General features: G+C 36.6%; 2 protein-coding genes and 1 long non-coding RNA gene across 3 annotated transcripts; 2 read left to right on the top strand and 1 right to left on the bottom strand.

Moving 5' to 3' along the window:
* The first annotated feature begins 69 nt into the window (after positions 1–69).
* Positions 70–9,403, top strand: supv3l1 (SUV3-like helicase). Its single transcript, XM_082153538.1, has 15 exons — positions 70–512; positions 668–745; positions 953–1,060; positions 1,855–1,969; positions 2,370–2,538; positions 2,620–2,731; positions 3,733–3,810; positions 4,418–4,509; positions 4,707–4,887; positions 5,301–5,394; positions 6,677–6,896; positions 6,982–7,062; positions 7,160–7,336; positions 8,515–8,663; positions 8,783–9,403. The coding sequence occupies exons 1-15, from the start codon at positions 242–244 to the stop codon at positions 9,159–9,161; spliced, it is 2,304 nt and encodes a 767-aa protein (XP_082009664.1). The 5' UTR covers positions 70–241; the 3' UTR covers positions 9,162–9,403.
* Positions 5,580–6,108, bottom strand: LOC309486304. Its single transcript, XR_014201462.1, has 2 exons — positions 5,870–6,108; positions 5,580–5,833 (listed from the first exon to the last, which is right to left on the bottom strand). It is a non-coding gene; the product is annotated as an uncharacterized lncRNA (long non-coding RNA).
* A 1,656-nt stretch (positions 9,404–11,059) lies between the features above and the next one.
* Positions 11,060–21,689, top strand: hkdc1 (hexokinase domain containing 1). The gene is made up of 18 exons (XM_082153536.1): positions 11,060–11,267; positions 13,357–13,519; positions 13,676–13,824; positions 14,100–14,219; positions 14,391–14,486; positions 15,277–15,376; positions 15,613–15,796; positions 16,044–16,199; positions 16,458–16,691; positions 16,819–17,123; positions 18,327–18,475; positions 18,785–18,904; positions 19,357–19,452; positions 19,690–19,789; positions 19,945–20,128; positions 20,499–20,654; positions 20,958–21,191; positions 21,278–21,689. Exons 1-18 carry the CDS (start codon positions 11,205–11,207, stop codon positions 21,426–21,428), a joined length of 2,760 nt encoding a protein of 919 aa, XP_082009662.1. The 5' UTR covers positions 11,060–11,204; the 3' UTR covers positions 21,429–21,689.
* The last annotated feature ends 1,426 nt before the right edge of the window (positions 21,690–23,115 follow it).

Below are 23,115 nucleotides of genomic sequence, written 5' to 3'. Positions count from 1 at the left end.
TAATACTTGAATAAATATTGAAATAAAAAACAGGCATTACTTCGGGCACCACAAATTATTGTGGGTCCTTCTACACGTTGTCACTGAGAGGAACTTGACCTCCTTGTCATAATAGGTTCTGGGACAGTTGCTGTAGCTGAAATGAACTTATGTTTAACATTAAGTTTATAATATGAATTGTCCTACTGCTATTTTTTACTACTCTGTTCGTCCAGCTGCACGTGATTAACGGAAGCTGAAAATGTCTGTAAATCGCTGTATTTACTTGTTGTCGCGTTGCCACATCCGATACCGGGTATGTGCTAGCACAAGCTTCTCCACTGTTGCAGTAGCAAACAACACTTCACTGCATCCAACAAGAAGGACGTCTGAAAAATTATCCAAGAGACATTCATCTTCAGACAACTCATCGAGACCCCTGGACACATCACTGTTTATACCGCTCACCGTCAAAAGTGATGAAGTCTGGGATGCAGCAATCGGCGCTGAGTTGACGCAACCGCTGGACAAAAGTATGTTATGTTATTAGAATATTGTATAATCGCATTAACAGGTTAAGGATCTGGCGAGAAGCCATTCTGTTCTGGTGTTTTTATAGATTTTTATACATTTGGTGAACTATTGCAACAGAAATACATCTGATATTTTTATCTACTGGTTTTAACAGGTGAAATCCTCAAAGTACTGAATAGATTCTACAAAAGGAAAGAGATGCAAAAACTGGCAGCTGACCAAGGACTTGATGGTGAGAATCATGGACCCATGATCATTATTACCTGATCTTACATAATTAACATTGGTCAACCATGATGCATTACATCATGGGCATGATGCATACACAATACATTGTGCCCATCTAAAAACTATATACATGTCGCAGTTGTTACAAAGCATTTTGGTTTGTTGCATCATTGTCTCATCAAAGCATTATTGTTTATTTGTTCTTCAACAGCTCGTCTCTTCCATCAAGCGTTTGTCAGCTTTAGGAAATATGTGCTGGAAATGAACGCACTAAATGCTGACTTGCACATCATTCTTAGTGACATCTGCTGTGGAGCTGGTGAGTATTTATTTCAGACATTTAACTGACAATATCCACACACTGTAGAAAAAATAAAAATAATTGTAAGCTTTGTTCACTGATAATGTGAATATACCAACCAACTTAAGTACTAAAATCAGTTTTGTGCCCTTATAATACACTAACAACCACCAAAAATCAATCAAAGTTCATCATAAGTGGCTTTTCTACTAACTGAGGGAAGTATTAATAGAAGGTGGACACAGTGTCATACAAATACAAAGCATCATCATGGTAGCACACATGAAACTAAAATATTCAACAAACATTAATTTAAAGGGTTAGTTCACCCAAAAATGAAAATAAGCCCATGAAGCCATCCTAGATGTATATGACATTCTTCTTTCAGACGAATACAATCAGAGTTTTATTAAAAAAATGTCCTGGCTCTTCCAAGCTTCATAATGGAAGTGAATGGCTGTATGTCTTTGGAAGTCCATCAAAGCGCATCTATTCATTATTAAAGCGCTCCACGTGTCTCCAGAGGTCCTCATGGGCTAATTTTCATTTTTGGGTGAACTATCCCTTTAACAACATACGGTGTTGCATAAAAAAGATGTGCATAAGAAAGTTGACAGTATTTTACTGTAAAATTACATAATGTCTTGTTAGATTTATTAATGTTTTTTACTGTATTTAGAAAGCAAACTGACTGTTAACTGAACTGACTGAACAGGTGTTTACCGTATAGTTTTTCTTTTACTGTTTAAATTGCGGTCATTTTTTACAGTGTAATAAAAGCCATCTATTAATCTTCCTTTTCCTCATTCCAGGGCACATAGATGATATTTTCCCTTACTTTATGAGACATGCCAAACAGATTTTTCCCATGTTGGACTGTATGGACGATTTACGCAAGATCAGTGACTTACGGGTCCCAGCAAACTGGTACTGAGAGTTTCATTCTCTGATTTTACCAATAGTGTAAACCAGTGGTTCTCAACCTCTCCTGCAGGGACCCCCTGACAGGCCATGTTTCTGTTTTAACCCTGAAATGGCACACCTGATTCAATTAATTAAAGGCTTAATGAGTAGTTGACTAATTGATTAATTGACTAATTCCTACTCTTCCTACTCTAATAACTACTCATTAATTGAATCAGGTGTGCCATTTCAGGGTTAAAACAGAAACATGGCCTGTCAGGGGGTCCCTGCAGGAGAGGTTGAGAACCACTGGTGTAAACCTTCTCATCTGCACTTACTAAAGTTTTCTGACACCATACCATGAAACAGTCATTACAGTTGTTAGTATGTTTATCAATCTTTTGAACAAAAATGTGTGTTCCAGGTATCCAGAGGCCAGAGCTATTCAAAGAAAGATCATTTTTCACGCAGGACCCACCAACAGTGGTAAGACCTATCATGCCATCCAGAGATACCTAGCAGCCAAGTCTGGAGTTTACTGTGGACCTCTAAAGCTACTGGCCCATGAAATCTATGAGAAGAGTAATGATGCAGTGAGTTTCATTCTTTAGACTTTTTAATGTAATTGCATTAGTCGTGGATGTTAGAGCCGCTTATGTGTGGTTTTCCATTAGGGAGTGCCGTGTGATCTGGTGACAGGAGAAGAGAGAAAATTTGTTGATCCACAAGGAAGACCGACTGGCCACATTGCCTCTACGATAGAGATGTGCAGTGTCACAACTCCATGTGAGTATGGAGAACATGCTCGTTTGAATGTGAGAATAACTTGAGTCTTGATGGTAATCTTAAAGAGGCTGTATGTAGAATTCAGAAACCCTTGTTATTAGTGACACCAGTGGCCGTTAAGTGAATTGCAGCCAGCAACTTTTGCTTGTGCTCGCACTCGTGCAGACGTAACGTATAAGAGACTGAACAGGATTCAAGGCCCCGATATACTCACAGCAAAGTTCTTTTTACTTCTAAGCAAAGAACTGTGAAATACCTTTGCAGCGATATACTGTACGAACATCCAGACGCAGCCCACACCGCTGAGAGCAGCGTTTAGATAAAAAATGTTAATAAACTCGCAACAAAAATGACAGCGGTGAGAAAACAGCAGTTAAGAAGCATCTGATCATAGCTATGTGGATGTGTTTGCACCAGCTCTGCAATTCACCACCATCATGTTGACAAAATTAGACAGTTCCGATCGTTTGATTATAAATTAAATCTGAGACTATAGACTATATAAATCTGGCAATGTGAGACTATAGTTTGAACTAATCCCTTTTCTTTGCATGACACATTGAAATCACAGAATGGCTCTTTTGGCGATTTATCCTGATTGTAAGCATTCGTTTCATGTGACATAGGAAGAGAGGCTCTCGGGAGCGCACACAAATGTCACATCCTTTTGATTTTCCCAGCAAAAATAAACAACCTAGAAAGTCGGGGAAGGTCTCTTTTAAAAAATATTTTTTTTTACAAACTGTTCACACGTTGCCTATAAAAAAGTGACTAATACATGAAAATTCTTATGTGTAGCCTCTTTAAGCAATTTAATATACAAACAAATATACAATATCCTTTAAAATTCAAAGAAATATAAATAAATATTAAAAATAAATATACATCGTTTTTTGTGTAACTTGACTGTTCATTGATCATACATTGACTGTAAAGCTACTGTACTGTAAAGTACTGTATAAATGAAACCATTATTATTATTGTTTGAATATTTTGTTTAGATGAAGTGGCAGTCATTGATGAGATTCAAATGATCAAAGATCCCTCCAGAGGGTGGGCTTGGACCAGAGCTCTTCTTGGTGGGTTGACTTTGACTTTTCAGCAGAAACACTTTTTATTTACACATATAGTGGGGTTTCAAAAGTCTGGGAGCATATTAATCATTGGGCATTTACTTAAACATGGAAAAACAAGTTTTGGATTATTTTTTTTAAACTTGGTCATGTCAAAATAAATAAGAAATGTATCATATTCTAGGTCACTAATTAAATTTACGCAAATTCGTGACATTGACTAAGAAATTCTGAAATTCATCAAAATGAAATGAGGTTCTTTTCACCCAAATCACTAAATTGAGGATATAATTTGTAATGAAAATGAATGTATTAAATGAGTAAATAATGCAAATTAGAAGCATTTTCTTCAGTGGTCTTGTTTTTCGATTTTTTTTCTAACCCCACTGTAGCCTATTTATCAATTTATTTTCTCAGTTGGATTGTGCCCACTCATATTAATCTTTAGTGTCAAGTTATTAATAATATTTAAATGCCTGCTACTTTACAAATATTAAACTCACCGACTATTTTCATACTATACAAATTTTCATCTGCATGGTCAAATCTGTAGTTTCATATTATAAACATGTTGAATGAGGTATGTTAAAGACGCATTTCTCTTTCTGAATAGGTTTGTGTGCTGAGGAGATCCATGTGTGTGGAGAATCTGCAGCAGTTGACTTTGTCACTGAACTCATGTTCACCACTGGTGAAGAGGTTGAAGTGAGTCTGAGAGATACAGAATTGTTGGAAAAACTACTGACTGCTTAGTTATGTTAGTTAGATACTGACTGCTTAGTAAATGCAAGGTGATATTTATTTTGCCTGGATGAAATTGTTGATTTGAAGAAATATTTCAATGTTGTGAGATATTGAGCTCATTAGTGTGGTTTGACATAATATGCTCTTTTGTCTTTAAGGTGCGTAATTATAAGAGGCTGACACCCTTTTCAATCTCAAATCATGCAGTGGAATCATTAGATAACCTAAAGCCTGGTGACTGCATCGTGTGCTTCAGCAAAAATGACATCTACTCAATCAGCCGACAGATAGAAGTGCGAGGCCTGGAGTGTGCCGTCATTTATGGCAGCTTGCCCCCTGGTAAGTTCCACATGGTAAATTTATAATCTGGTCTTATTTTCTTGAACTGTCTGTATTAACTGTTCCCCGCCAGCGTCAAAAAAAAAAAAAAAAAAAGTCGCCAGCCGCTGCCAGCATTTTTGATCATTTTTCACAAAACTTTCATGGCCCCCAGAATATTTTGCTGTATGAATATCTGAACATTCAAAAGAAAGAACCGATCCTGTGCAGCAACAACAACAAGAACGTTTGGTAACACTTTATTTTTAAGTCAACGTAGTTACATGCTACTACATGTACTTACTATGGTAATAACAGTAAATTAGTCAATAGCGGGGATAGTTAATATCATATTGCTTTCCTATCACAATAATTTCTCAATAATTGGTTTTATTTGATCTGGAAACTAAACTAATATTTTGATTGGTCAACAGGCACCAAGTTGGCTCAAGCAAAAAAGTTTAATGATCCAGACGACCCTTGCAAAATCCTTGTTGCCACGGATGCAATTGGAATGGGTTTGAACTTGTGAGTAACTTCCTTCCAGTAACCTTATCTTACATTTTGACACTTAATCAAACTATAAAGATTTAAGGTGATCATTAATTATATTTTGAATTTATATATATATATATATATATATATATATATATATATATATATATATATATATATATATATATATATATATTAGGGCTGTCAATCGATTAAAATTTAATCGCGATTAATCGCATGATTGTCATGAGTTAACTCGCATTTAATCGCACATTTTTTATTTGTTCTAAATGTACCTTAAATTAATACTTTTCAAGTTTGTAATACTCTAATCAACATGGGCATGAATAAATATGGATGCTTTATGCAAATGTATGTTTATTATTGAACATGGAGATGTTTTTCAAAGAACTTGTTCATGTCTATTAGACACATGTAGAAAGAACAAAGAAATACCAGGTTCCCATTACTTCTCTTTCTTTGCACTGAGCAATTTACTAACACAAACATGTTTAGATTTTTGCATGACAGGGCAGCTCTTCTGAAAATGCTAAATGTGCATTTATTATTTATTATTACATTAGTTTGTCTCTCTCTGTGCCCATTTTGATGAAGCTAAATTCTCAATAAAACTGTTTTCATTGGTATATTTTACTGTTTCTGTTGTCAAACAACGGAATGAATATGAAATAGTGACTGAAACGTGACCCATTAAGACATAACCAGCTCTCCCTTCCAAGATGTTAATCTGCAGAGAGAGAGAGAGAGAGAGAGAGAGAGAGAGAGAGAGAGAGAGAGAGAGAGAGAGAGAGAGAGAGAGAGAGAGAGAGAGAGAGAGAGAGAGAGAGAGAGAGAGAGAGAGAGAGAGAGAGAGAGAGAGAGAGAGAGAGAGAGAGAGAGAGAGAGAGAGAGAGAGAGAGAGAGAAAAGTACCGGTAGATTCTCAGAAAAAAGAAGTTTGGGCGCTTTTTTGAAGGGAAAAAATCGCTAAAGGGGTCTGCAATGTCGCTAAGTTGGCAACACTGTGTATCTCCATTTCTCCAACTAGGGGTTGGGCCACGGGTCAAACAGAAAATACGCGCTGCGTTAATCGCGCGTTAAAAAAATTAGTGCCGTTAATATGATTTTGCGTTAACGCGTTATTAACGCGCTAACTTTGACAGCACTAATATATATATATATAATATTAGTAAACATGTTTTGTATTTTAGTTTTTCATGATTCTCTCCCACTTTCTTATAGACCCTGAAAATTGAATCAGTGGTTCTCAAACTTTTTGACTCTAAGGACTAATAATGATATTGTACTTCCTTTAGGAGTATTAGGAGAATCATCTTTAACTCTCTGGTAAAACCCAGTGTGAATGAAAAGGGGGAGAAGGAGCTAGACACTATTTCCACGTCACAGGCGCTGCAGATCGCTGGTCGAGCGGGACGCTTCAGCTCTGTGTTTAAAGAGGGTGAGGTCACTACTATGCAAAGGGACGACTTGCTTGTTTTAAAGGAGATCTTGGGGAAGCCTGTTGACCCTATTGCGGTAAGGCTAGTTTTATCTATTATAAAAGTAAACAATTTATGTTGTTGGAAAAAGGTTTTATCATTTGTTAATTTCTCCTCTTTAGATGGCAGGATTACACCCCACAGCGGAGCAGATAGAGATGTTTGCCTACCATCTTCCCCATGCAACTCTCTCAAACCTCATTGTAGGTCTAAATATTTAAAATTTTTACATTATAATTTTACTGACTGGTTGTGATCACCATTTAAAACACTCAGTTTCCATTCTGCTCCTCTGTACAGGATATATTTGTGAGTCTCGCACAAGTGGATGGACTTTACTTTGTCTGTAACATCGATGACTTCAAATTCTTGGCGGATATGATTCAGCATATCCCACTGAATCTGCGCTCCCGCTACGTGTTCTGCACAGCCCCCATCAACAAGAAGCAGCCCTTCGTTTGTACATCCTTTCTCAAGGTGAGCGAACCACCTGAATAACTCACAGTGGAAAACGGATTACCTAGGATTCATATAAAACGTAGCCATTCGTCGATTTGGTTTGATTAGAAATTATTTATAATACAGCGGAAATGGCGTGTGAAAATTGTGCTTACATTATCACTGCAAAGTTTCCAGAAAACTTTGGGGAATGGTGATTTTTTTTTTTTTTTCTGACTTACAAACAGCATGAAAATGAATAAAATCTTAAATGGTAATTTCTATTATAACATTTTATAGAATAAAAAATTACAAACAACCTGAAAATTCATGGATATTAAATTGAAAAATGGTGAGGACAGCCTGTCCACTAACATGGCTGCTGTGCCACAGTAGAAACAGCAATTCTGTTTAACTGAAAGTATTTAGTCTTTTATTATATATTATTTTATTTTAATGGCATACTTTGTTAAAGTGTATTAAAAAAAAATTTGATGATCTAAAAAGGTGGTAACATTTTGCAGTGAGATTCTAGAGATTATACTAGTTCTATATTAGTTATAGCAGTAGCTTATATGAAAATAACAATATATAGAAATGTTTCATTTCTATTTATACTAATAATATTTTAACATTTCCAAGTACAAATTTGTGTTAAAGTTTTAGTAATTAACAATATTAATAGTAATTTTTTAGGTATTATGTACTATTGTAATATTTATTAATATTTTGAATTGGGGTTTATTTTTATATTTTCAGGGTTTTTTTATTGTTTTTTTTGTGTGTTTTTTTGGTAACACTTTACAATAAGGTTCCATTAGTTTAGACTGTTTAAATATTAACTCATACAACTTTTTATTTTAATAATCTATTAGTAAATGTTGAAATTAACATCAAATAAGATTAATAAATGCAGTAAAAGTATTTTTCACTGTTAGTTCGTTAACTAACATTTAATAAATGGAGCCTTATTGTAAAGTGTTTCCCTTTTTTGTATATTTCTGTAGTTCTCATTTTTATTTCAGTTTTAGTACTTCAACATAAACATTTAGTTGCCATCTAATAAGTTTTTCATCTAATATTTATATTTTAATTATTTCACTTTTTCAATTACTGTAAATTATTTATAGTTGTAGTTTTAGTAACAATAGCAACTCTGGAAAATTTTAATAGTATATAAATGTCTAATAAATGCTGTAAAAATCTGTCCCCTGTAGTTTGCCAGACAGTTCAGCAGAGATGAGCCTCTGACGTTCGACTGGGTGTGTCGAAATATGAATTGGCCCCTGGCCCCTCCCAAAAACATCAAGGACCTGGTTCACCTGGAGGCTGTCCATGATGTGCTAGATCTTTACCTTTGGCTCAGGTATATATCTTTTTTCTGTAAAGATGAACCTAAACGTCTGTAAATATTTATTTAGAATTCTAGCATTAAATCAGAAAGCAATAAATAAGTGTCCCTTTTCCCCTGATTCCCTCTTGCAGCTATCGCTTCATGGACATGTTCCCAGATGCTAACCTCATCCGTGAGATCCAACAGGAACTGGACGGAATCATCCAGGTTGGCGTGCGTAACATCACGCGGCTTATCCGTGCCACAGAGAGTCACTCTGCAGAAACCACAGCCTCTATAAGACTTCCTGATTCAGACACACTGCCACAGAGGAGGGGACGAGTGCTAAAAGCCCATAATCAAAGAAAAGAGCTCAGGCCGTCGGATTCTTCACTGAGCTCCAGGTTGTTGCGGGATGGACTACTGACAAAAGAGCTGTTAGAGCAGCTGCAAAAAGAATGGGTCAGAGAGCAGAGCCAACATGGAGATGACTTAGTTTCAACAAATAAAGGAAAAAGAAAGAAAAAGTGAACACTAACACTGTGTAACATGGACTTTTCTGTAGCCTACTTTTAGAAGATCAAGAGAACAATGTGGCTGTATTGCTGATGTTCTGAACTGGATGTAAAGGTTGTATCTCCATTTATGGAGCGGTTTGACATCTATTTTACTAAAAAGAGTTGCAATTTTCACAGTAATGTATAATCAAGTGTCAAAAAGAGGACTGTCCTACACTTTTAGATGTTACAATAAAATTATATTGATATTTTTAATAGCTCTCCGTTGCCTATCCACAGTAAAAAATGTCTTTGCTCACAGAATGTTATTTTAAAAATGCAGAAAAAGAGAGAAATTCAGGTTCCCATGACCCCAAAAAAGTAAAGCTGTACATGACCTAGAGTTCTAGAGGTCAGTCTATTGAACCTGTTGTTGAAAAACCAATAATTTGTATTTGCTCTCTTCTATTTTTAGCAGGGTAATGCAGTCTGATGTTATTTTAGGAAACCTACTTGACCAATGAATGACTAAAGCTGAAACATGGAGTGATTTCGTCACTGTACACCTAACTGCAACAGCCTTGTGTAAGGGTCAGTTTAAAAATATCAGTGCATATGTTACAGATTTACTTTAATAGGGTTAATTTATAGTAATGTCACAAAAAAAAAAAAACTTTTTTAAAAAAGAAAATAGATATTCTTAATTATTTATAGTCTCAGAAAAAGATCCAGGTCAAGGATCATCCATGATTTTTTTTATTATTACATTTTATAAACTTTATATATAAACATTCAATAACAATTAAACAAGCATAAAGTCCACTAATAATAATAATGTAGTAATAACACATTGATGTAATTCTAGGTTAAAGGTTGTAAAAAATAGACTTAAAAAATGCTCCAGATTGGGTAATGACTGCAGATTTTGTCCACACTAAAGATGATATTTTGAAGAATATGGGAAACCAAACAACTTAGCTATGACCAAACACTGACTTCCATAGTTGGAAAGAAAATACTATGGAAGTCAATGAGGTCCATAAACTGGTTACCAACATTCTTCATTCTTCAAAGTATACTCTTTTGTGTTCAGCAGAAGAGAGAAACTCAAACAGGTTTGGAACAACTTGAGGGTGAGAAAATAATGACAGAATTTTTATTTTTGTGTGAACTATACCTTTAAGTTAAGTACCTTTAAGGGACTACTGTTTGTGCCCTATTTGTGAAAATTACAATTAGGCAATTAGGGCAGTTTTGTCTACAAATTGATACATTTACCATTGTAACCATCCACTAAAATGGAACAGCTGATAGCATGATTTTGCAGGTGATGCTGGGTCATTTCTTCAGGATGAATGATTCGGGAAAGAAATGAAGTGTTCAAAATGTTAGGTAGATCAATTTGCTCAGTGTTTGCTAAAGGCCCCAGTTAATCTCAGTCTGTTACTATGGTAACCACATTAGCTGAACGCCTGAGCAACATCTTAATCTTTGAACATTTTCCTTTGGTTTTAGAAAGAAAAAAAATATTGTTGCTATAACTTCAGCACATTTAGGTTATGTTTAATACCTTCCAGTTACAAACAGAAGGCCTGGTATCGTCTGGGCAGAAATATCCTCTCATTGATCCTGTCAGATCTGTCCTGGTGACTGCAGATAAGGCATTTAACATGTTTTTCTCTCTGTATCTTTCACTTTCTTATGAAGGAAGTTTACATGTTGAACTCGAGCCAAACAGAAAGGACTCTTTTTGATCTATTGTTTCGCTCATGATTGTTTTAAGGTGCTCCTGCTATTTGGAGTGAATCCAAACACATTGCTAGGAGAGACTGGAGAGCAGAGGGGCCGGACGAGGCTTAGCTATTAATTATTTAGCCGTGAAAGGGGAGGGGAAAGCAAGCACGCGACTCCGGATCAGTGAAATACAAGCTCATAAGAAAGTTTCTCAGTCATACTAGAGTCACTCCTGAGGATTCAGGGGGATTTTAGGTACACATTTAAATCTGGTCATTCATTTTGTTTTTCAATAATAAATCACATTTTATCTGAGGTAAACCACCTGCTTCAGGAAGTCAAGATGTTTGCGGTCCATTTGCTGTCATTTTACTTCTCAAAGCTCCAGGAGGATCAGATCAAGAAGGTAACTGTTCATAAACCTCTATACTTGTTAAAATGTGTTTTAGACAAACTTTCCATCAGAATATGATATTTTCTACAAAATAATGCCCTGTACTCCTTGATAAAGTATAGATGTATTCACTCCGTGATGTTCTGTGTTTTTCTGCGCTGACACTGTCAGTGTGTTGTCAGATTCTGCCTAGTGTTGATGATGAATGTGATTTCACTGTGGCCTGTGGAATCATTAACTCTTCTCACACATGCCTTTTGTGGGCAGATAACAGACAGCATGAAAGAAAGGACCTTGACCTCCTCATCTGCATTTATTGAACTGATTTTCATCTCCATGAAAGTTCACACCTTGTTGTGAGCTGTAATTTAAACTGACTATTTTGTTGTAGCTTATTGGTCATTGGCTTTTTTTGCTATTTAAAAATATATATTTTTTAATGTTTTGTTTTATATTTAATCCACCATTCTTTCAATAGTTTACTATAAAGTTATCTATTATACATTTCCAGTTAAGGGTTGGACACACCTACTTGCACTTTACTAAGTCATCAAAGCGATAAAATAACACAAATGGAAGGATGGGAATTATAGGGAGCAAAGGTACATCCTGGGATGCTTTTTAAGCTTTATTGTAACTAACAAAACATGTTCTAAAAACTTTTTGATAATGGTCCCATTAAATAATGAAAACGTTACTTCTGAATGTTCTTTTTAAATGTTTTTGAAAATTTCTTGGGTTTGTGTTAACACACAAACGTTAAGGGAACATTCCATTTTACCAAACATTATGGGAACGTTACTTTTGAATGTTCTCTGAATGCTCCTAATGGATCTACAATGTATAAATAAAGGTTTTGTGATAACGTTTTGAGAACATTATTAAATTTTCCGTAAAGTAACGTGATGTGTGGCCAGGTATGGTGTCCTACAGTATACTAGGAATTTGTGCTCTGCATTTCACCCATCCAAGTGCACACACACAGCAGTGAGTATTGAACACACACACACCCAGAGAAGTTAGCAGCCATTTTTCTGCTGCGCACCCAGGGAGCGATTAGAGGCTAGTTGCCTTGCTCAAGTTGTGGTTAATAAGAGTCGAAGAGACTGCTGTTCATTCACTCGCACAATCCTACATTTCCACCTACAAATGTTTCTTGAGCACCAAATCAACATATTAGAATGATTTCTGAAGGATCATGTGACACTGAAGACTGGAGTAATGATGCCGAAAATTCTGATTTGCCATCACAGGAATAAATTATATTTTAAAATATATTCAAAATAGAAAACAGTTCTTTTAATTTTTAATAATATTTTCAATTTTATGTTTTTTACTGCATTGATTAAATAAATGCAGCCTTGGTGAGCAGAAGAGACTTCTTTCAAAAACATTAAAAAAAATTATGTTTCCAAATTTTTTGACAGGTTCTGCATATAAATAAACTCTTAGTTTCACAAAGAACACCATAGAGACAGTTAAAATTTGTATGCAAAACTAATTTCATGCGCAAGCCTTTGGATCAGATGTATGTCCACATTCTTCACGGATAGTTGAGTCTGTTATTTTATAGCAGTATAATTTTTATCTCAAGAAACACGCCTACATTATCTTTCACTGTGTCATATAATTGCATGCGTCACTGATAATATTAGTATTATTTTTTGCTTGGTGATTTTTATGTTATCAATCGTTCAAAATGTGTTAGTCATTTTTAATATTTTTATTTCTCAGTTTTGTTTACCCTTTTATTCAGTCACTTATTCCCCAGTATTTTGTTTCATTGAATGTATGTAATAACAAAGTGTGAAGGAATGGGTGGGGTGGGGTGGGGTGGGGTGGGGTGGTGGCGCAATGGATAAGACACATGCCTTTGGTGTGAGAGACCCGGGTTCGAATCCACTGTGAGACACCAATGTGTCCCTGAGCAAGACACTTAACCCCTAGTTGCTCCAGAGGCGTGCGACCTCTGACATATATAGCAATTGTAAGTCGCTTTGGATAGAAGCGTCAGCTAAATGAATAAATGTAAATGTAAATGTAAATGGAACGATGCCAGGCAACAGAAGAGAGTGTTTAAAATAATTGTGTTTCTCAACAGGTAGACCGATATCTGTATGCCATGCGCCTGTCAGATGAACAGCTGGTGGACATATCATCTCGGTTTCGGCTGGAGATGGAGAAAGGACTGTCAAATGAGAGTAACTCTACGGCTGCAGTGAAGATGCTCCCGACCCACGTTTATTCAACACCCGATGGCTCGGGTACATTGACATGACACATGGCCGCTTCATTGTACTATTGTTCACACCAAAAAAAAATCTGTAGAATCACTGCATCTGAGTAATATTAAATAATTCAAATCTGTTAATGTTCATGATAGCTTTACATCTGTTCTGTTCCATATGTTTCTCTTGCAGAGAAGGGTGAGTTTCTGGCACTGGATCTGGGGGGTTCAAAATTTAAAGTACTACAGGTGAAGGTTTCAGAAGATGGGAAGGGGAAAGTCCAGATGGAAAGTGAAACTTTTCCCATCCCTGAAGAGATCTTTAATGGCAGAGGAACAGAGGTGATTATTGTTTCACAAATATGAGTTATAACAATAAGGAATCCATTGCAGATTATAAATTGTTTCCATTGGATTGTGATTATGATGTTAACAAGAAAAGACTGAATAAACTTTGGTGTAAGTTCTCTTATTGTTGATAGTATTTATAACGTCAGCTGATCTCAGGATCTAAGTCACTGTAGATAATTACATGAATGGGGGCAGATTATTCTAATGTCATATTTAAACCTTTTTATTAAATGTTTTGAATGCCTCTCTTTTCTTTCTTTCTTCAGCTTTTTGAGCATGTGGCAGAATCTTTGAAGTCTTTTCTAGAGAAACACCACATTAACCACACAAGAAAACCTCTGGGCTTCACCTTCTCCTTCCCATGTACGCAGTCCAAAATAGATGAGGTACAACTAAACTCTGACATGTTTATATAAAATTTAACATGAACCGTTTTAATTGGATCATGGTTCTCAAGTCATTGAGAGATTGAGTGGATTTTCTTTATCAATAAACCAGTGAAATAGACATTCATATCAGTTGATCTCCTCTGACTCATTTTGTCTGTGTTGACACAGGGTGTTTTACTGTCATGGTCCAAGAATTTCAAGCTGAGAGGTGTTCAAGGGACCAATGTGGTGCAGTCATTACGAAAAGCCATTCGTAAAGTTGGGGTATGAATACCATTTTCTTTGCTCATCATTTCCAATGAACAAAAGTAGAAACCAACTGGTGCTACTCCAGGTAAAAGTCATAACACAGTAGTCAGTTGGTATTGGTGATTCGTGTTCATGACTTCTACTTGCAATTGAGTTAAAGTTACGGTCACATTAGCAAAATTTCACATGCAACAAAGTTCCATCGTCTATTATCAATAGTGTAGCAATGTATGAAGCACAGCTCACACAGCCACTTTCAAACCAAGCAGCTTTCCATTTGCAAACACTGCAAATTCACATGACGCTTAAAGCTGTTGGAAAATCTTCATGTGGAAATCTTTCACCCTCACATGAAATTCCAGATCGCGTGAATTCCTATTAAAAATAACTGAATTTCGGCCGCGAAAAATTGCAGAGCAACGGTAATTTTGACCGCTCCTCAGGGTTTTTCCAGACTCACATTTCATTCGTTTAGTGTGGTTCAAACGAGACCTGCTTATAGTAAAGACAAACATGAAAATTTGCGCCTTGAAATTCATTCAGTCGTTTTCGACAATCACTAAACCATCACTATAAAACATTTTTTAGAAAATCTTAATTTTATTGCTAGAAAACATAGGAGCAATAGTGTTAAAACAAACATTTTTCCATACACTGTTTTCTTTTTTCCATACTTATCCAGACCTGCAAATTACTCGAATCAAATTCCATACTTTTCCAAACTGCGTAAAAACCCTGCATCAAACTTTTACTTCAGAACACAGCTGTGAAAAATGTGAAACTTATTGTGTGTGTGTGTGTTAAGAATGTTGACGTGGATGTCCTGGCTATGGTCAATGACACAGTGGGAGCCATGATGACCTGTGGATATGATGACCAGAACTGTGAGGTGGGGGTTATTATAGGTAAGACCTCATTGGACACTTTTGGACTGGACAATTTTCTTTCAATAGATTTAAAATGAAATATAAACACACAAAATATGTATTGCTTCATAATGTAAAATACCTCTAAAACTAAATAAGCAACAACAAACTAAAAGACCTAAAAAGAATCCTGCAAAAGTGAGAGGGCAAGGAAGCTGTCTCTTGTAATAAGGAAAATGAAAGGCTTGATTTAATGCTGCAATCTGTTTCCGCAGGTACTGGTACTAATGCGTGTTACATGGAGGAGCTCAGACACATTGATCTCGTGGAAGGAGATGAAGGCAGGATGTGTATTAATACTGAATGGGGGGCATTTGGAGATGATGGTGCGCTTGATGATTTCATCACAAGTTTTGACCGTGAAATTGATGCCGCCTCAATTAATCCAGGAAAACAGCTGTAAGTCCTTATTGATGGGCAAGTCATTAGATTGCTTTAACACAGGGATGCCCAAATCAGGGCAACATTTACTTTCAACCTATCAAGTTTTGATTTTGACCCTTCCTTCGTAGTAAAACGTTTGGCCATTTCTGATTTATTCCACTCTTACTGAAGGTTATTCCCAAATGATGTGTGCATTTAACAGCTTTTTTTTCTTCAAGTTTTGTAGTCTATGTATTATCTAACTCTGTAACTTTGTAACTAGTTTTGAAAAGATGGTGAGTGGGTTGTACATGGGAGAGCTTGTGAGACTCATCCTGCTGAAGATGGCCAAAAGGGGTCTACTGTTTCATGGCCAAATCAGTGATGCTCTCAGGACTAAAGGAACATTCCAGACCAATCATATCTGCTTGATTGAACAGTAAGATTACATGCTCACAAATATAAACCGATATTAGATGGGTTAAAATAAGAAATATAATTTGTCTAGCTATGAGGAATCCTATGGCAACCTATTGGTTTTAAGTTAGTGATTATTTAAGAATATTAGGAATTTTCCCTGCTAAAAACACTACCATGATTCAGCATAAATGCTGGCTTAATCTGGATTTTGGTGGTTTGTGATAATCTGGCACAGGTGTAGATGGGGTTTACATATTCTAACTGAGAATGTTTCCAGGTATAAAGGCGGTTTGGAGAACACCAGGGAGATCCTGGAAGACCTGGGACTTAATCCCAGTGATGATGACTGCATTGCTGTCCAGCATGTCTGCACCATCGTGTCCTTCAGGTCAGCTAATCTGGTTGCTGCCGCTTTGGCTGCCATCTTGACACGGATCAGAGAAAACAAGAAACTGAAGACCCTTCGGACCACTGTAGGAGTCGATGGGACGGTCTACCGAACACATCCGCAGTACGTCAGTTCACCTTCACCCATAAAACCCAAGGAGGTTTTTAGTACGAAATTGGATGGAAGAAGTAAAAAAATAAAAATTTGTATCCACAATGTTTAATAGCCTACTTGTATCTGTATTTTAAAGGTACCCCAAGAGGCTCCACAAGGTGGTCCGCCATCTGGTGTCAGACTGTCATGTCCGTTTTGTGCTGTCTGAAAGTGGCAGTGCAAAAGGTGCCGCCATGGTGACTGCAGTGGCTCAGCGTTTAGCTTCCCAACGCAAGGAGATTGACGATACCCTTGCGGCCTTCGCCTTGAACTCCACACAGCTCCAGGAAGTGAAGAAGAAGATGCATGTGGAGTTGGAACGAGGCTTGAAGAAAGACTCCCATCCCACCGCATCAGTCAAAATGCTGCCCACATATGTTTACAGGACTCCAGATGGGACAGGTAAAGGGAAACTGCCTACTTACAGCAATCATGGTGTAAACAGTACATCTTTGGGGAATTCAGAGTTATTATTTATTGTTATCACTATTGATATTTTTATCTCTTTTATATATTGTATTATATTATACATCCATTCCTTCTTCAAACTTCTTGTCCTATGTTGGGTTGAGGGGATGTTGGACACCTTTTTTTTATTATTATTTTGATTTGATTTGTATAATCAATAGGAAACTTAAATTGAAATTTGAAGGCTGAACATGTTAAAGGTGCTGTATGTATTTTTTCTACTAAAACGAATCCTTTTTTTATTGCCTGTGTGTGAAGGGGTTGTAATCTCACATTAAAATGATCCACTTTGCGAGTTTTGCTATTACCTCTGAAAGCAAGTATTCTTATTTTTATGTGAAGGTGCCGGGTCAGATTACATAGATTACAATACATAGATTAACCGCGAAATACAGTGACGTCACCTGCATGCTCGCCCCCGAGCCTCTCGCCTCGTCTAGCCTACTGACTTTGCACTCAACAGCGACGACACTGCAACTTATGACATGGACTTATGAATTATGCAACTTATGACATGTCTGATAACACTAAGAAACGACCTGCTCCCGGCACAACACGTCACAGACTCCAACACAAACTCCACATATTGATAAAAAACAACAAAAAAGTTTTTTCTGCTGAAGCTCGTAAGGCCAGACGTGAATCGGATGAACTTCGGGTGATCTTCGGGTGAAAAAACAAGGATCAACATCGGCAGGGCATTTGAATCATGGAGAAACCTTATCTACAAACCTAGAATGTACATTTCCTGAAGAAAATGTGAAGTGGTGCTTGCAGTGGCAAAATTCGGCACGGTTGATAGGGGTCCATACAGTTATCATGGTACGAGCATGGAGCATTAGTTCAATGTCAAGCTGATAAAATTTGCCTATTATTGTAACGTTGCAGTGGGAGTTTACCTGAGTTTCCAGCATGTTGTGGGATGCTTTCTCCGGTGTGTTGCGTCTCAGTCTGGCCGATACCCACAGACGTTGCTCGCTCATAAATTCGAGCACGCACGCGCAAGAGCACGCGCTTGTAAACTTATTGGTTGCAATCTGAAACATCACCGCTGGAGGCCGCTGAAAACTACATACAGCTCCTTTAATTGACTAATTAAGAAACTTTTTATGCCACTGAATGTTGTTACTTTCACAGAAAGAGGAAAGTACCTTGCCTTGGATCTTGGTGGAACCAATTTCCGTGTGTTGGTGGTTAAGATTCGAACTGGTATGCGGAATTCAGTCCGGATGTACAACAAGATTTATGCCATCCCACTGGAGATCATGCAGGGTACAGGAGAGGAGGTGAAGCACTATGAACAAAAAACATAATCATTTTGGTGCAAATTAATACATTAGTATTACATATTTAAAGGACAAGTTCAGTATTTTACACCACAGAAACCGAAAATTCTCGGGCCAGCAGCATTCGTCCAAATTTCAATCTTAACCATTCTATTTCATCAGAAACGATCTGAAAACAGGGCTTTAAGTGTAAAATACCGAACTTGTCCTTTAACATCAATGTACTATAGAGAGTGCAAAAAATGATCAGTACAACATTCACAAGACATTTTAAGCTGATTACATTTTTTTGATTTTTTCCCCCTCCAGTTGTTTGACCACATAGTTCAGTGTATCTCGGATTTCTTGGACTATATGGGAATAAAGAACACTCGTTTGCCTCTTGGCTTTACCTTCTCTTTCCCATGCAGTCAGACAGGTATTGATAAGGTAAAAAAGCATCTACCTTGGATTATCAGAGGTCACTTCAATTGTCAATATAATTATCACAACGAGGTTTAAAGGGTTAGTTCACCCAAAAATGTTGTCATTAATGACTTAATAAAGCGATCGTGTCTCTTCAGAAAATTTGGACTAAACCGCACAATTCATATGGATTCGTTTTACGAAGTTTGTATAATTACTTTTTGAAGCATCAAAGTCGTAGTTGTGTAGCTGTCAACAGAGGGACAGACAGCTCTCAGATTTCATCAAAAAGATCTTCATTTGTGTTCTGAAGATGAACAAAAGTCTTATGGGTTTGAAACGACATGAGGGCGAGTAATTAATGACAGAATTTTTGATTGAACTAACCCTTTAAACAACTTAAAACAAACTTAAAGCACAGACAAATGCTACTCTTTATTAATAGTCGTTGCCATTTTCATCATCTACTTGTTTAGGGAGATTTGGTCTGCTGGACGAAAGGCTTCAAAGCGACAGATTGTGAGGGCTATGATATTGTGGATATGCTGAGAGAGGCCATCAAAAGACGAAACGTGAGGGGAAAGCAAACATCACGTAGTTTTTGCAGATGACACACTCATCCACTTACAGAGAAGCACCATCATCAATATTAATGTTCTATTGTCATATAATAAGAGTATTCAGGCTTCATTGCTTATATTTTTGCGTAAATAACTATATTGTAGCTTATAATCCTCTTATTTGAATGAAACTATTTTGAGCTACTGATGTTTGTTTTGGCGTGGTTATGATTTAATTTGTTCTTTTAGGAATTTGACCTCGATATCGTTGCTATTGTGAATGACACAGTTGGCACAATGATGACATGTGCATACGAGGACCCTAAATGTCAGATTGGTCTTATTGCTGGTAAGTATTAATGTATTTCTGTGGTGTTTCTGTGGTATTTCAGTGAAGCTGTATTTTAACTGACAACCTCACTGCTTATTATAAACCAACACGCGCAAGCATGCGCAGCATTACAGTATTCAGCATGTCAACACGTATGAATCTTAACTCTGCAGGAACGGGCAGCAATGTGTGTTACATGGAGGAGATGAAGAACATCGAGTTTGTGGAGGGTGATGAAGGGCAGATGTGTATAAACACTGAGTGGGGTGGATTTGGAGAAAATGATAATATTGAGGACATCCGTACCAGATATGACCGAGAGGTGGACGAAGGCTCACTCAATGCAGGAAAACAAAGGTAAAGATTACCATTTTTTAGACGATTTAGACAGTGAAAGTTGTGAAAGACAAATCCAATGCAGGTTTTCTGCATTTGTCCACATGGAGGCAGTATACTATAAAGATTTTCTCAAAGCATAGGAACAGTGCTGGCAACCTGTTGTAATGAACAGCAAAAAAAGCAAAAATAAGTGGCTTTGAGAATATTATAGTTTATTTATTGATTTTAAATAATATTTTTATAAAAATAAATAATAATTTATTATTGCTATTAATATTATTAAGAAGAAGAAGAAGAGGAGGAAGAAGTATTTATATAAAATAAAAAAGCTATGCTAATGTGTCAAGTTTTCCAAATATAATCTAATGTGTTATCCTCTCATTTACAGGTTTGAAAAGATGACCAGTGGAATGTATTTGGGAGAGATTGTAAGGCAGATTCTCATTGATCTCACCAAACGTGGTCTTCTGTTTCGTGGACGCATCACAGAGAGACTGAAGACCAAAGGCATCTTTGAGACCAAGTTCCTCTCACAGATTGAGAGGTACATTAACCGTCTCTGACATATAGGCCAATCGAATATATTGGTCACATGACTGAGCTCAGCTTCCCAAATATTTTGGCATCTACTGTTGTTTTTAACTTTACCAAAACCTCATATTAAAGGTGAACTCTGTAACATATTTATCCATGTACGCTTCATCAGGTTGTTTAATGAGGGGGAAAAAAAATACTGAGCACCTTTAATAATAGGCATTTCAAAAAAAATTCTAACTAGAAGTTATTGAATAAATATAATATAATGCACTTAATGTGACTCATGCTTTGGCTTCTTCCATTTACTTAGTGACCGTTTGGCACTACTGCAAGTGAGGTGCATTCTGCAGCATCTGGGCTTGGACAGCACATGTGATGACAGTATTATTGTGAAGGAAGTGTGTGGAGCCGTTTCCCGCCGGGCTGCCCAGCTCTGTGGAGCGGGAATGGCTGCTGTTGTAGACAAAATCCGAGAGAACCGTGGACTAGAGCATTTGGAGATTACTGTGGGAGTGGACGGCACCCTATACAAGCTACATCCACAGTAAGTAAAAATTAGCAGAACATTTACTTGCATTTGATCAGTGTTTGATTCATATCCTAATCTTGACATGTCGCTTTTCGTGACAGCTTCTCCACCATCTTAAAGGACACTGTCAGAGAGCTCGCTCCCAATTGTAAGGTGGATTTTATCCTATCAGAGGATGGCAGTGGGAAAGGGGCGGCCCTGATCACAGCTGTAGCACGGCAGCATCATAGTGAGAAACAAGAACCTCACTAGACGCTCGGACTGGGTTCCTCAGAGGGCTGCTTTTGTGGTTTTAAGAGTACAGGGTTTCTATAAGTAATTTATATAGATTTATCAAATGATGAAAATCATAATGAAATCACACTTTGCTGCTTGCATATGAAATTGTATCTATTTTTTGCATATCAAAATAAGTGCATTCAGGGACATTGACAGAGATGTTCATTTATTACTTTTTTGTTATTGTTATTTTTAATGTATTAATTAGTGCAATAAACATTGCTTTCACATCCACTGTGTTCAGCATGGTTTCACTCTCACTGTACATTGGCTCTTTGAAGGCTTTTTTTCTTGTTGTCCTTTTGTTCGGACTCAGTGAGCAGTTTGCATGGGCAGTCAGAGTGAAAGACTCACAGAGGCCAAACTAAAGGGGGCGGTGGCTGTGTGCGATGGAATGTCATGACCGTATGTTGCTCTAGTGCTCTGTGATGCGGTCTGGGAAGCTTGGAGACCAAACACCCAAATTAAATTAGGAACTGATACTGTACTGTACTGTACTGGACTAGTAGAGCCAAATTAGAAAAAAGTTTTTTTTTTTTTTTTAGATTGTGAATTATGAGATTTTAGAAATTAATACTTTTATTTAGAAAGGATGCATTAAATTTATCAAAAGTGACATTTATGATGTTGTAAAAGATTTCTATTTCAAATAAGATCTGTTCTTTGAACTTTCTATTTATCAAATAATCCTGAAAAATTTTTTCAGTTTCTACAAAAATATTAAGCAGCACAACTGTTTTTAACATTAATTATAATAAGAAAGTTTCTTGAGCACAAATCAGCATATTAGAATGATTTCCGAAGGATCATGTGACACTGAAGACAGCAGTAATGATGCTGAAAATTCAGCTTTACCATCACAGGATTAAATTACATTTTAAAATATATTAAAATAGAGAATTTAAATTGTAATAATATTTCACAATATTACTGTGGATTTTTCGATCAAATAAATCGTGATCATAAGAGACCTTTTTTTTCAAAAACATTAAAAATCGTACTGACCCCAAACTTTTGAACGGTAGTGAATATTCTTCAAAGTTTCTTCTTTTGTGTTCCACAAAGAAAGAAAATCATATGGGTTTTGGAAAATGAGGGTTGAGTAAATTACATAATTTAAATTTTTGGGTGAACTATCCCTTTAAGTAGACGATATTGTAACAAATTTTTGCTTTATTGACAACAGCAAAGTTGTAAAAACACTACATAGTATGTAATTTTTAGTTACGTTCTTTGGAAACATATCACTATGTAGGATTGAAATCTATTTGACAGATTTTCAAAAGGTGATTTAATAGATCCATGTGGGGTAACAACATTAGCACATTTCCCTTTTGTGTTCGCTAATTTAAGCTTCCAGGGGATTTAATGATGCAGTTAAATCAGGCCAGCTCTTGCTCACAAATCCTCATGGAGCAGGAAGGGAAAAGTTTACTCATCGTAATCCTTCCCGCAAATGCTAGCTATAGCTTCTCAGCTGAACTAGGCTAGGCTAGAGCTAGTTGCCATGCACACCAGCACGTCACTATACCTGCACATAGCATGCACACATCTACACATGTAATTACAGTCTTGTAAGTGTACACTTCTTAGGTTAGCTAAGTTGGCTAACTAAGTGCAATTTATAAGTCACCTAAGGGTAAAATGCTAAGTTAAGCAA

The sequence above is a fragment of the Leuciscus leuciscus genome (assembly GCF_965113295.1).
Source record: "Leuciscus leuciscus genome assembly, chromosome: 22".
Classification (NCBI taxonomy): Eukaryota; Metazoa; Chordata; class Actinopteri; order Cypriniformes; family Leuciscidae; genus Leuciscus; species Leuciscus leuciscus.
This window is presented reverse-complemented; position numbering and strand designations above follow the sequence as displayed.

What these genes read in the sequence shown, in the direction of transcription:
- supv3l1 (XM_082153538.1), top strand. Translation starts at nt 242, where the DNA reads ATGTCTGTAAATCGCTGTATTTACTTGTTGTCGCGTTGCCACATCCGA. An exon ending in GACGCAACCGCTGGACAAAA is followed by an intron (nt 513 to 667) that starts GTATGTTATGTT and finishes TGGTTTTAACAG; the next exon opens with GTGAAATCCTCAAAGTACTG. An exon ending in CCACTGGTGAAGAGGTTGAA is followed by an intron (nt 4,510 to 4,706) that starts GTGAGTCTGAGA and finishes TTTGTCTTTAAG; the next exon opens with GTGCGTAATTATAAGAGGCT.
- hkdc1 (XM_082153536.1), top strand. Translation starts at nt 11,205, where the DNA reads ATGTTTGCGGTCCATTTGCTGTCATTTTACTTCTCAAAGCTCCAGGAG. An exon ending in CATATCTGCTTGATTGAACA is followed by an intron (nt 16,200 to 16,457) that starts GTAAGATTACAT and finishes GAATGTTTCCAG; the next exon opens with GTATAAAGGCGGTTTGGAGA. An exon ending in TCAGATTGGTCTTATTGCTG is followed by an intron (nt 19,790 to 19,944) that starts GTAAGTATTAAT and finishes TTAACTCTGCAG; the next exon opens with GAACGGGCAGCAATGTGTGT.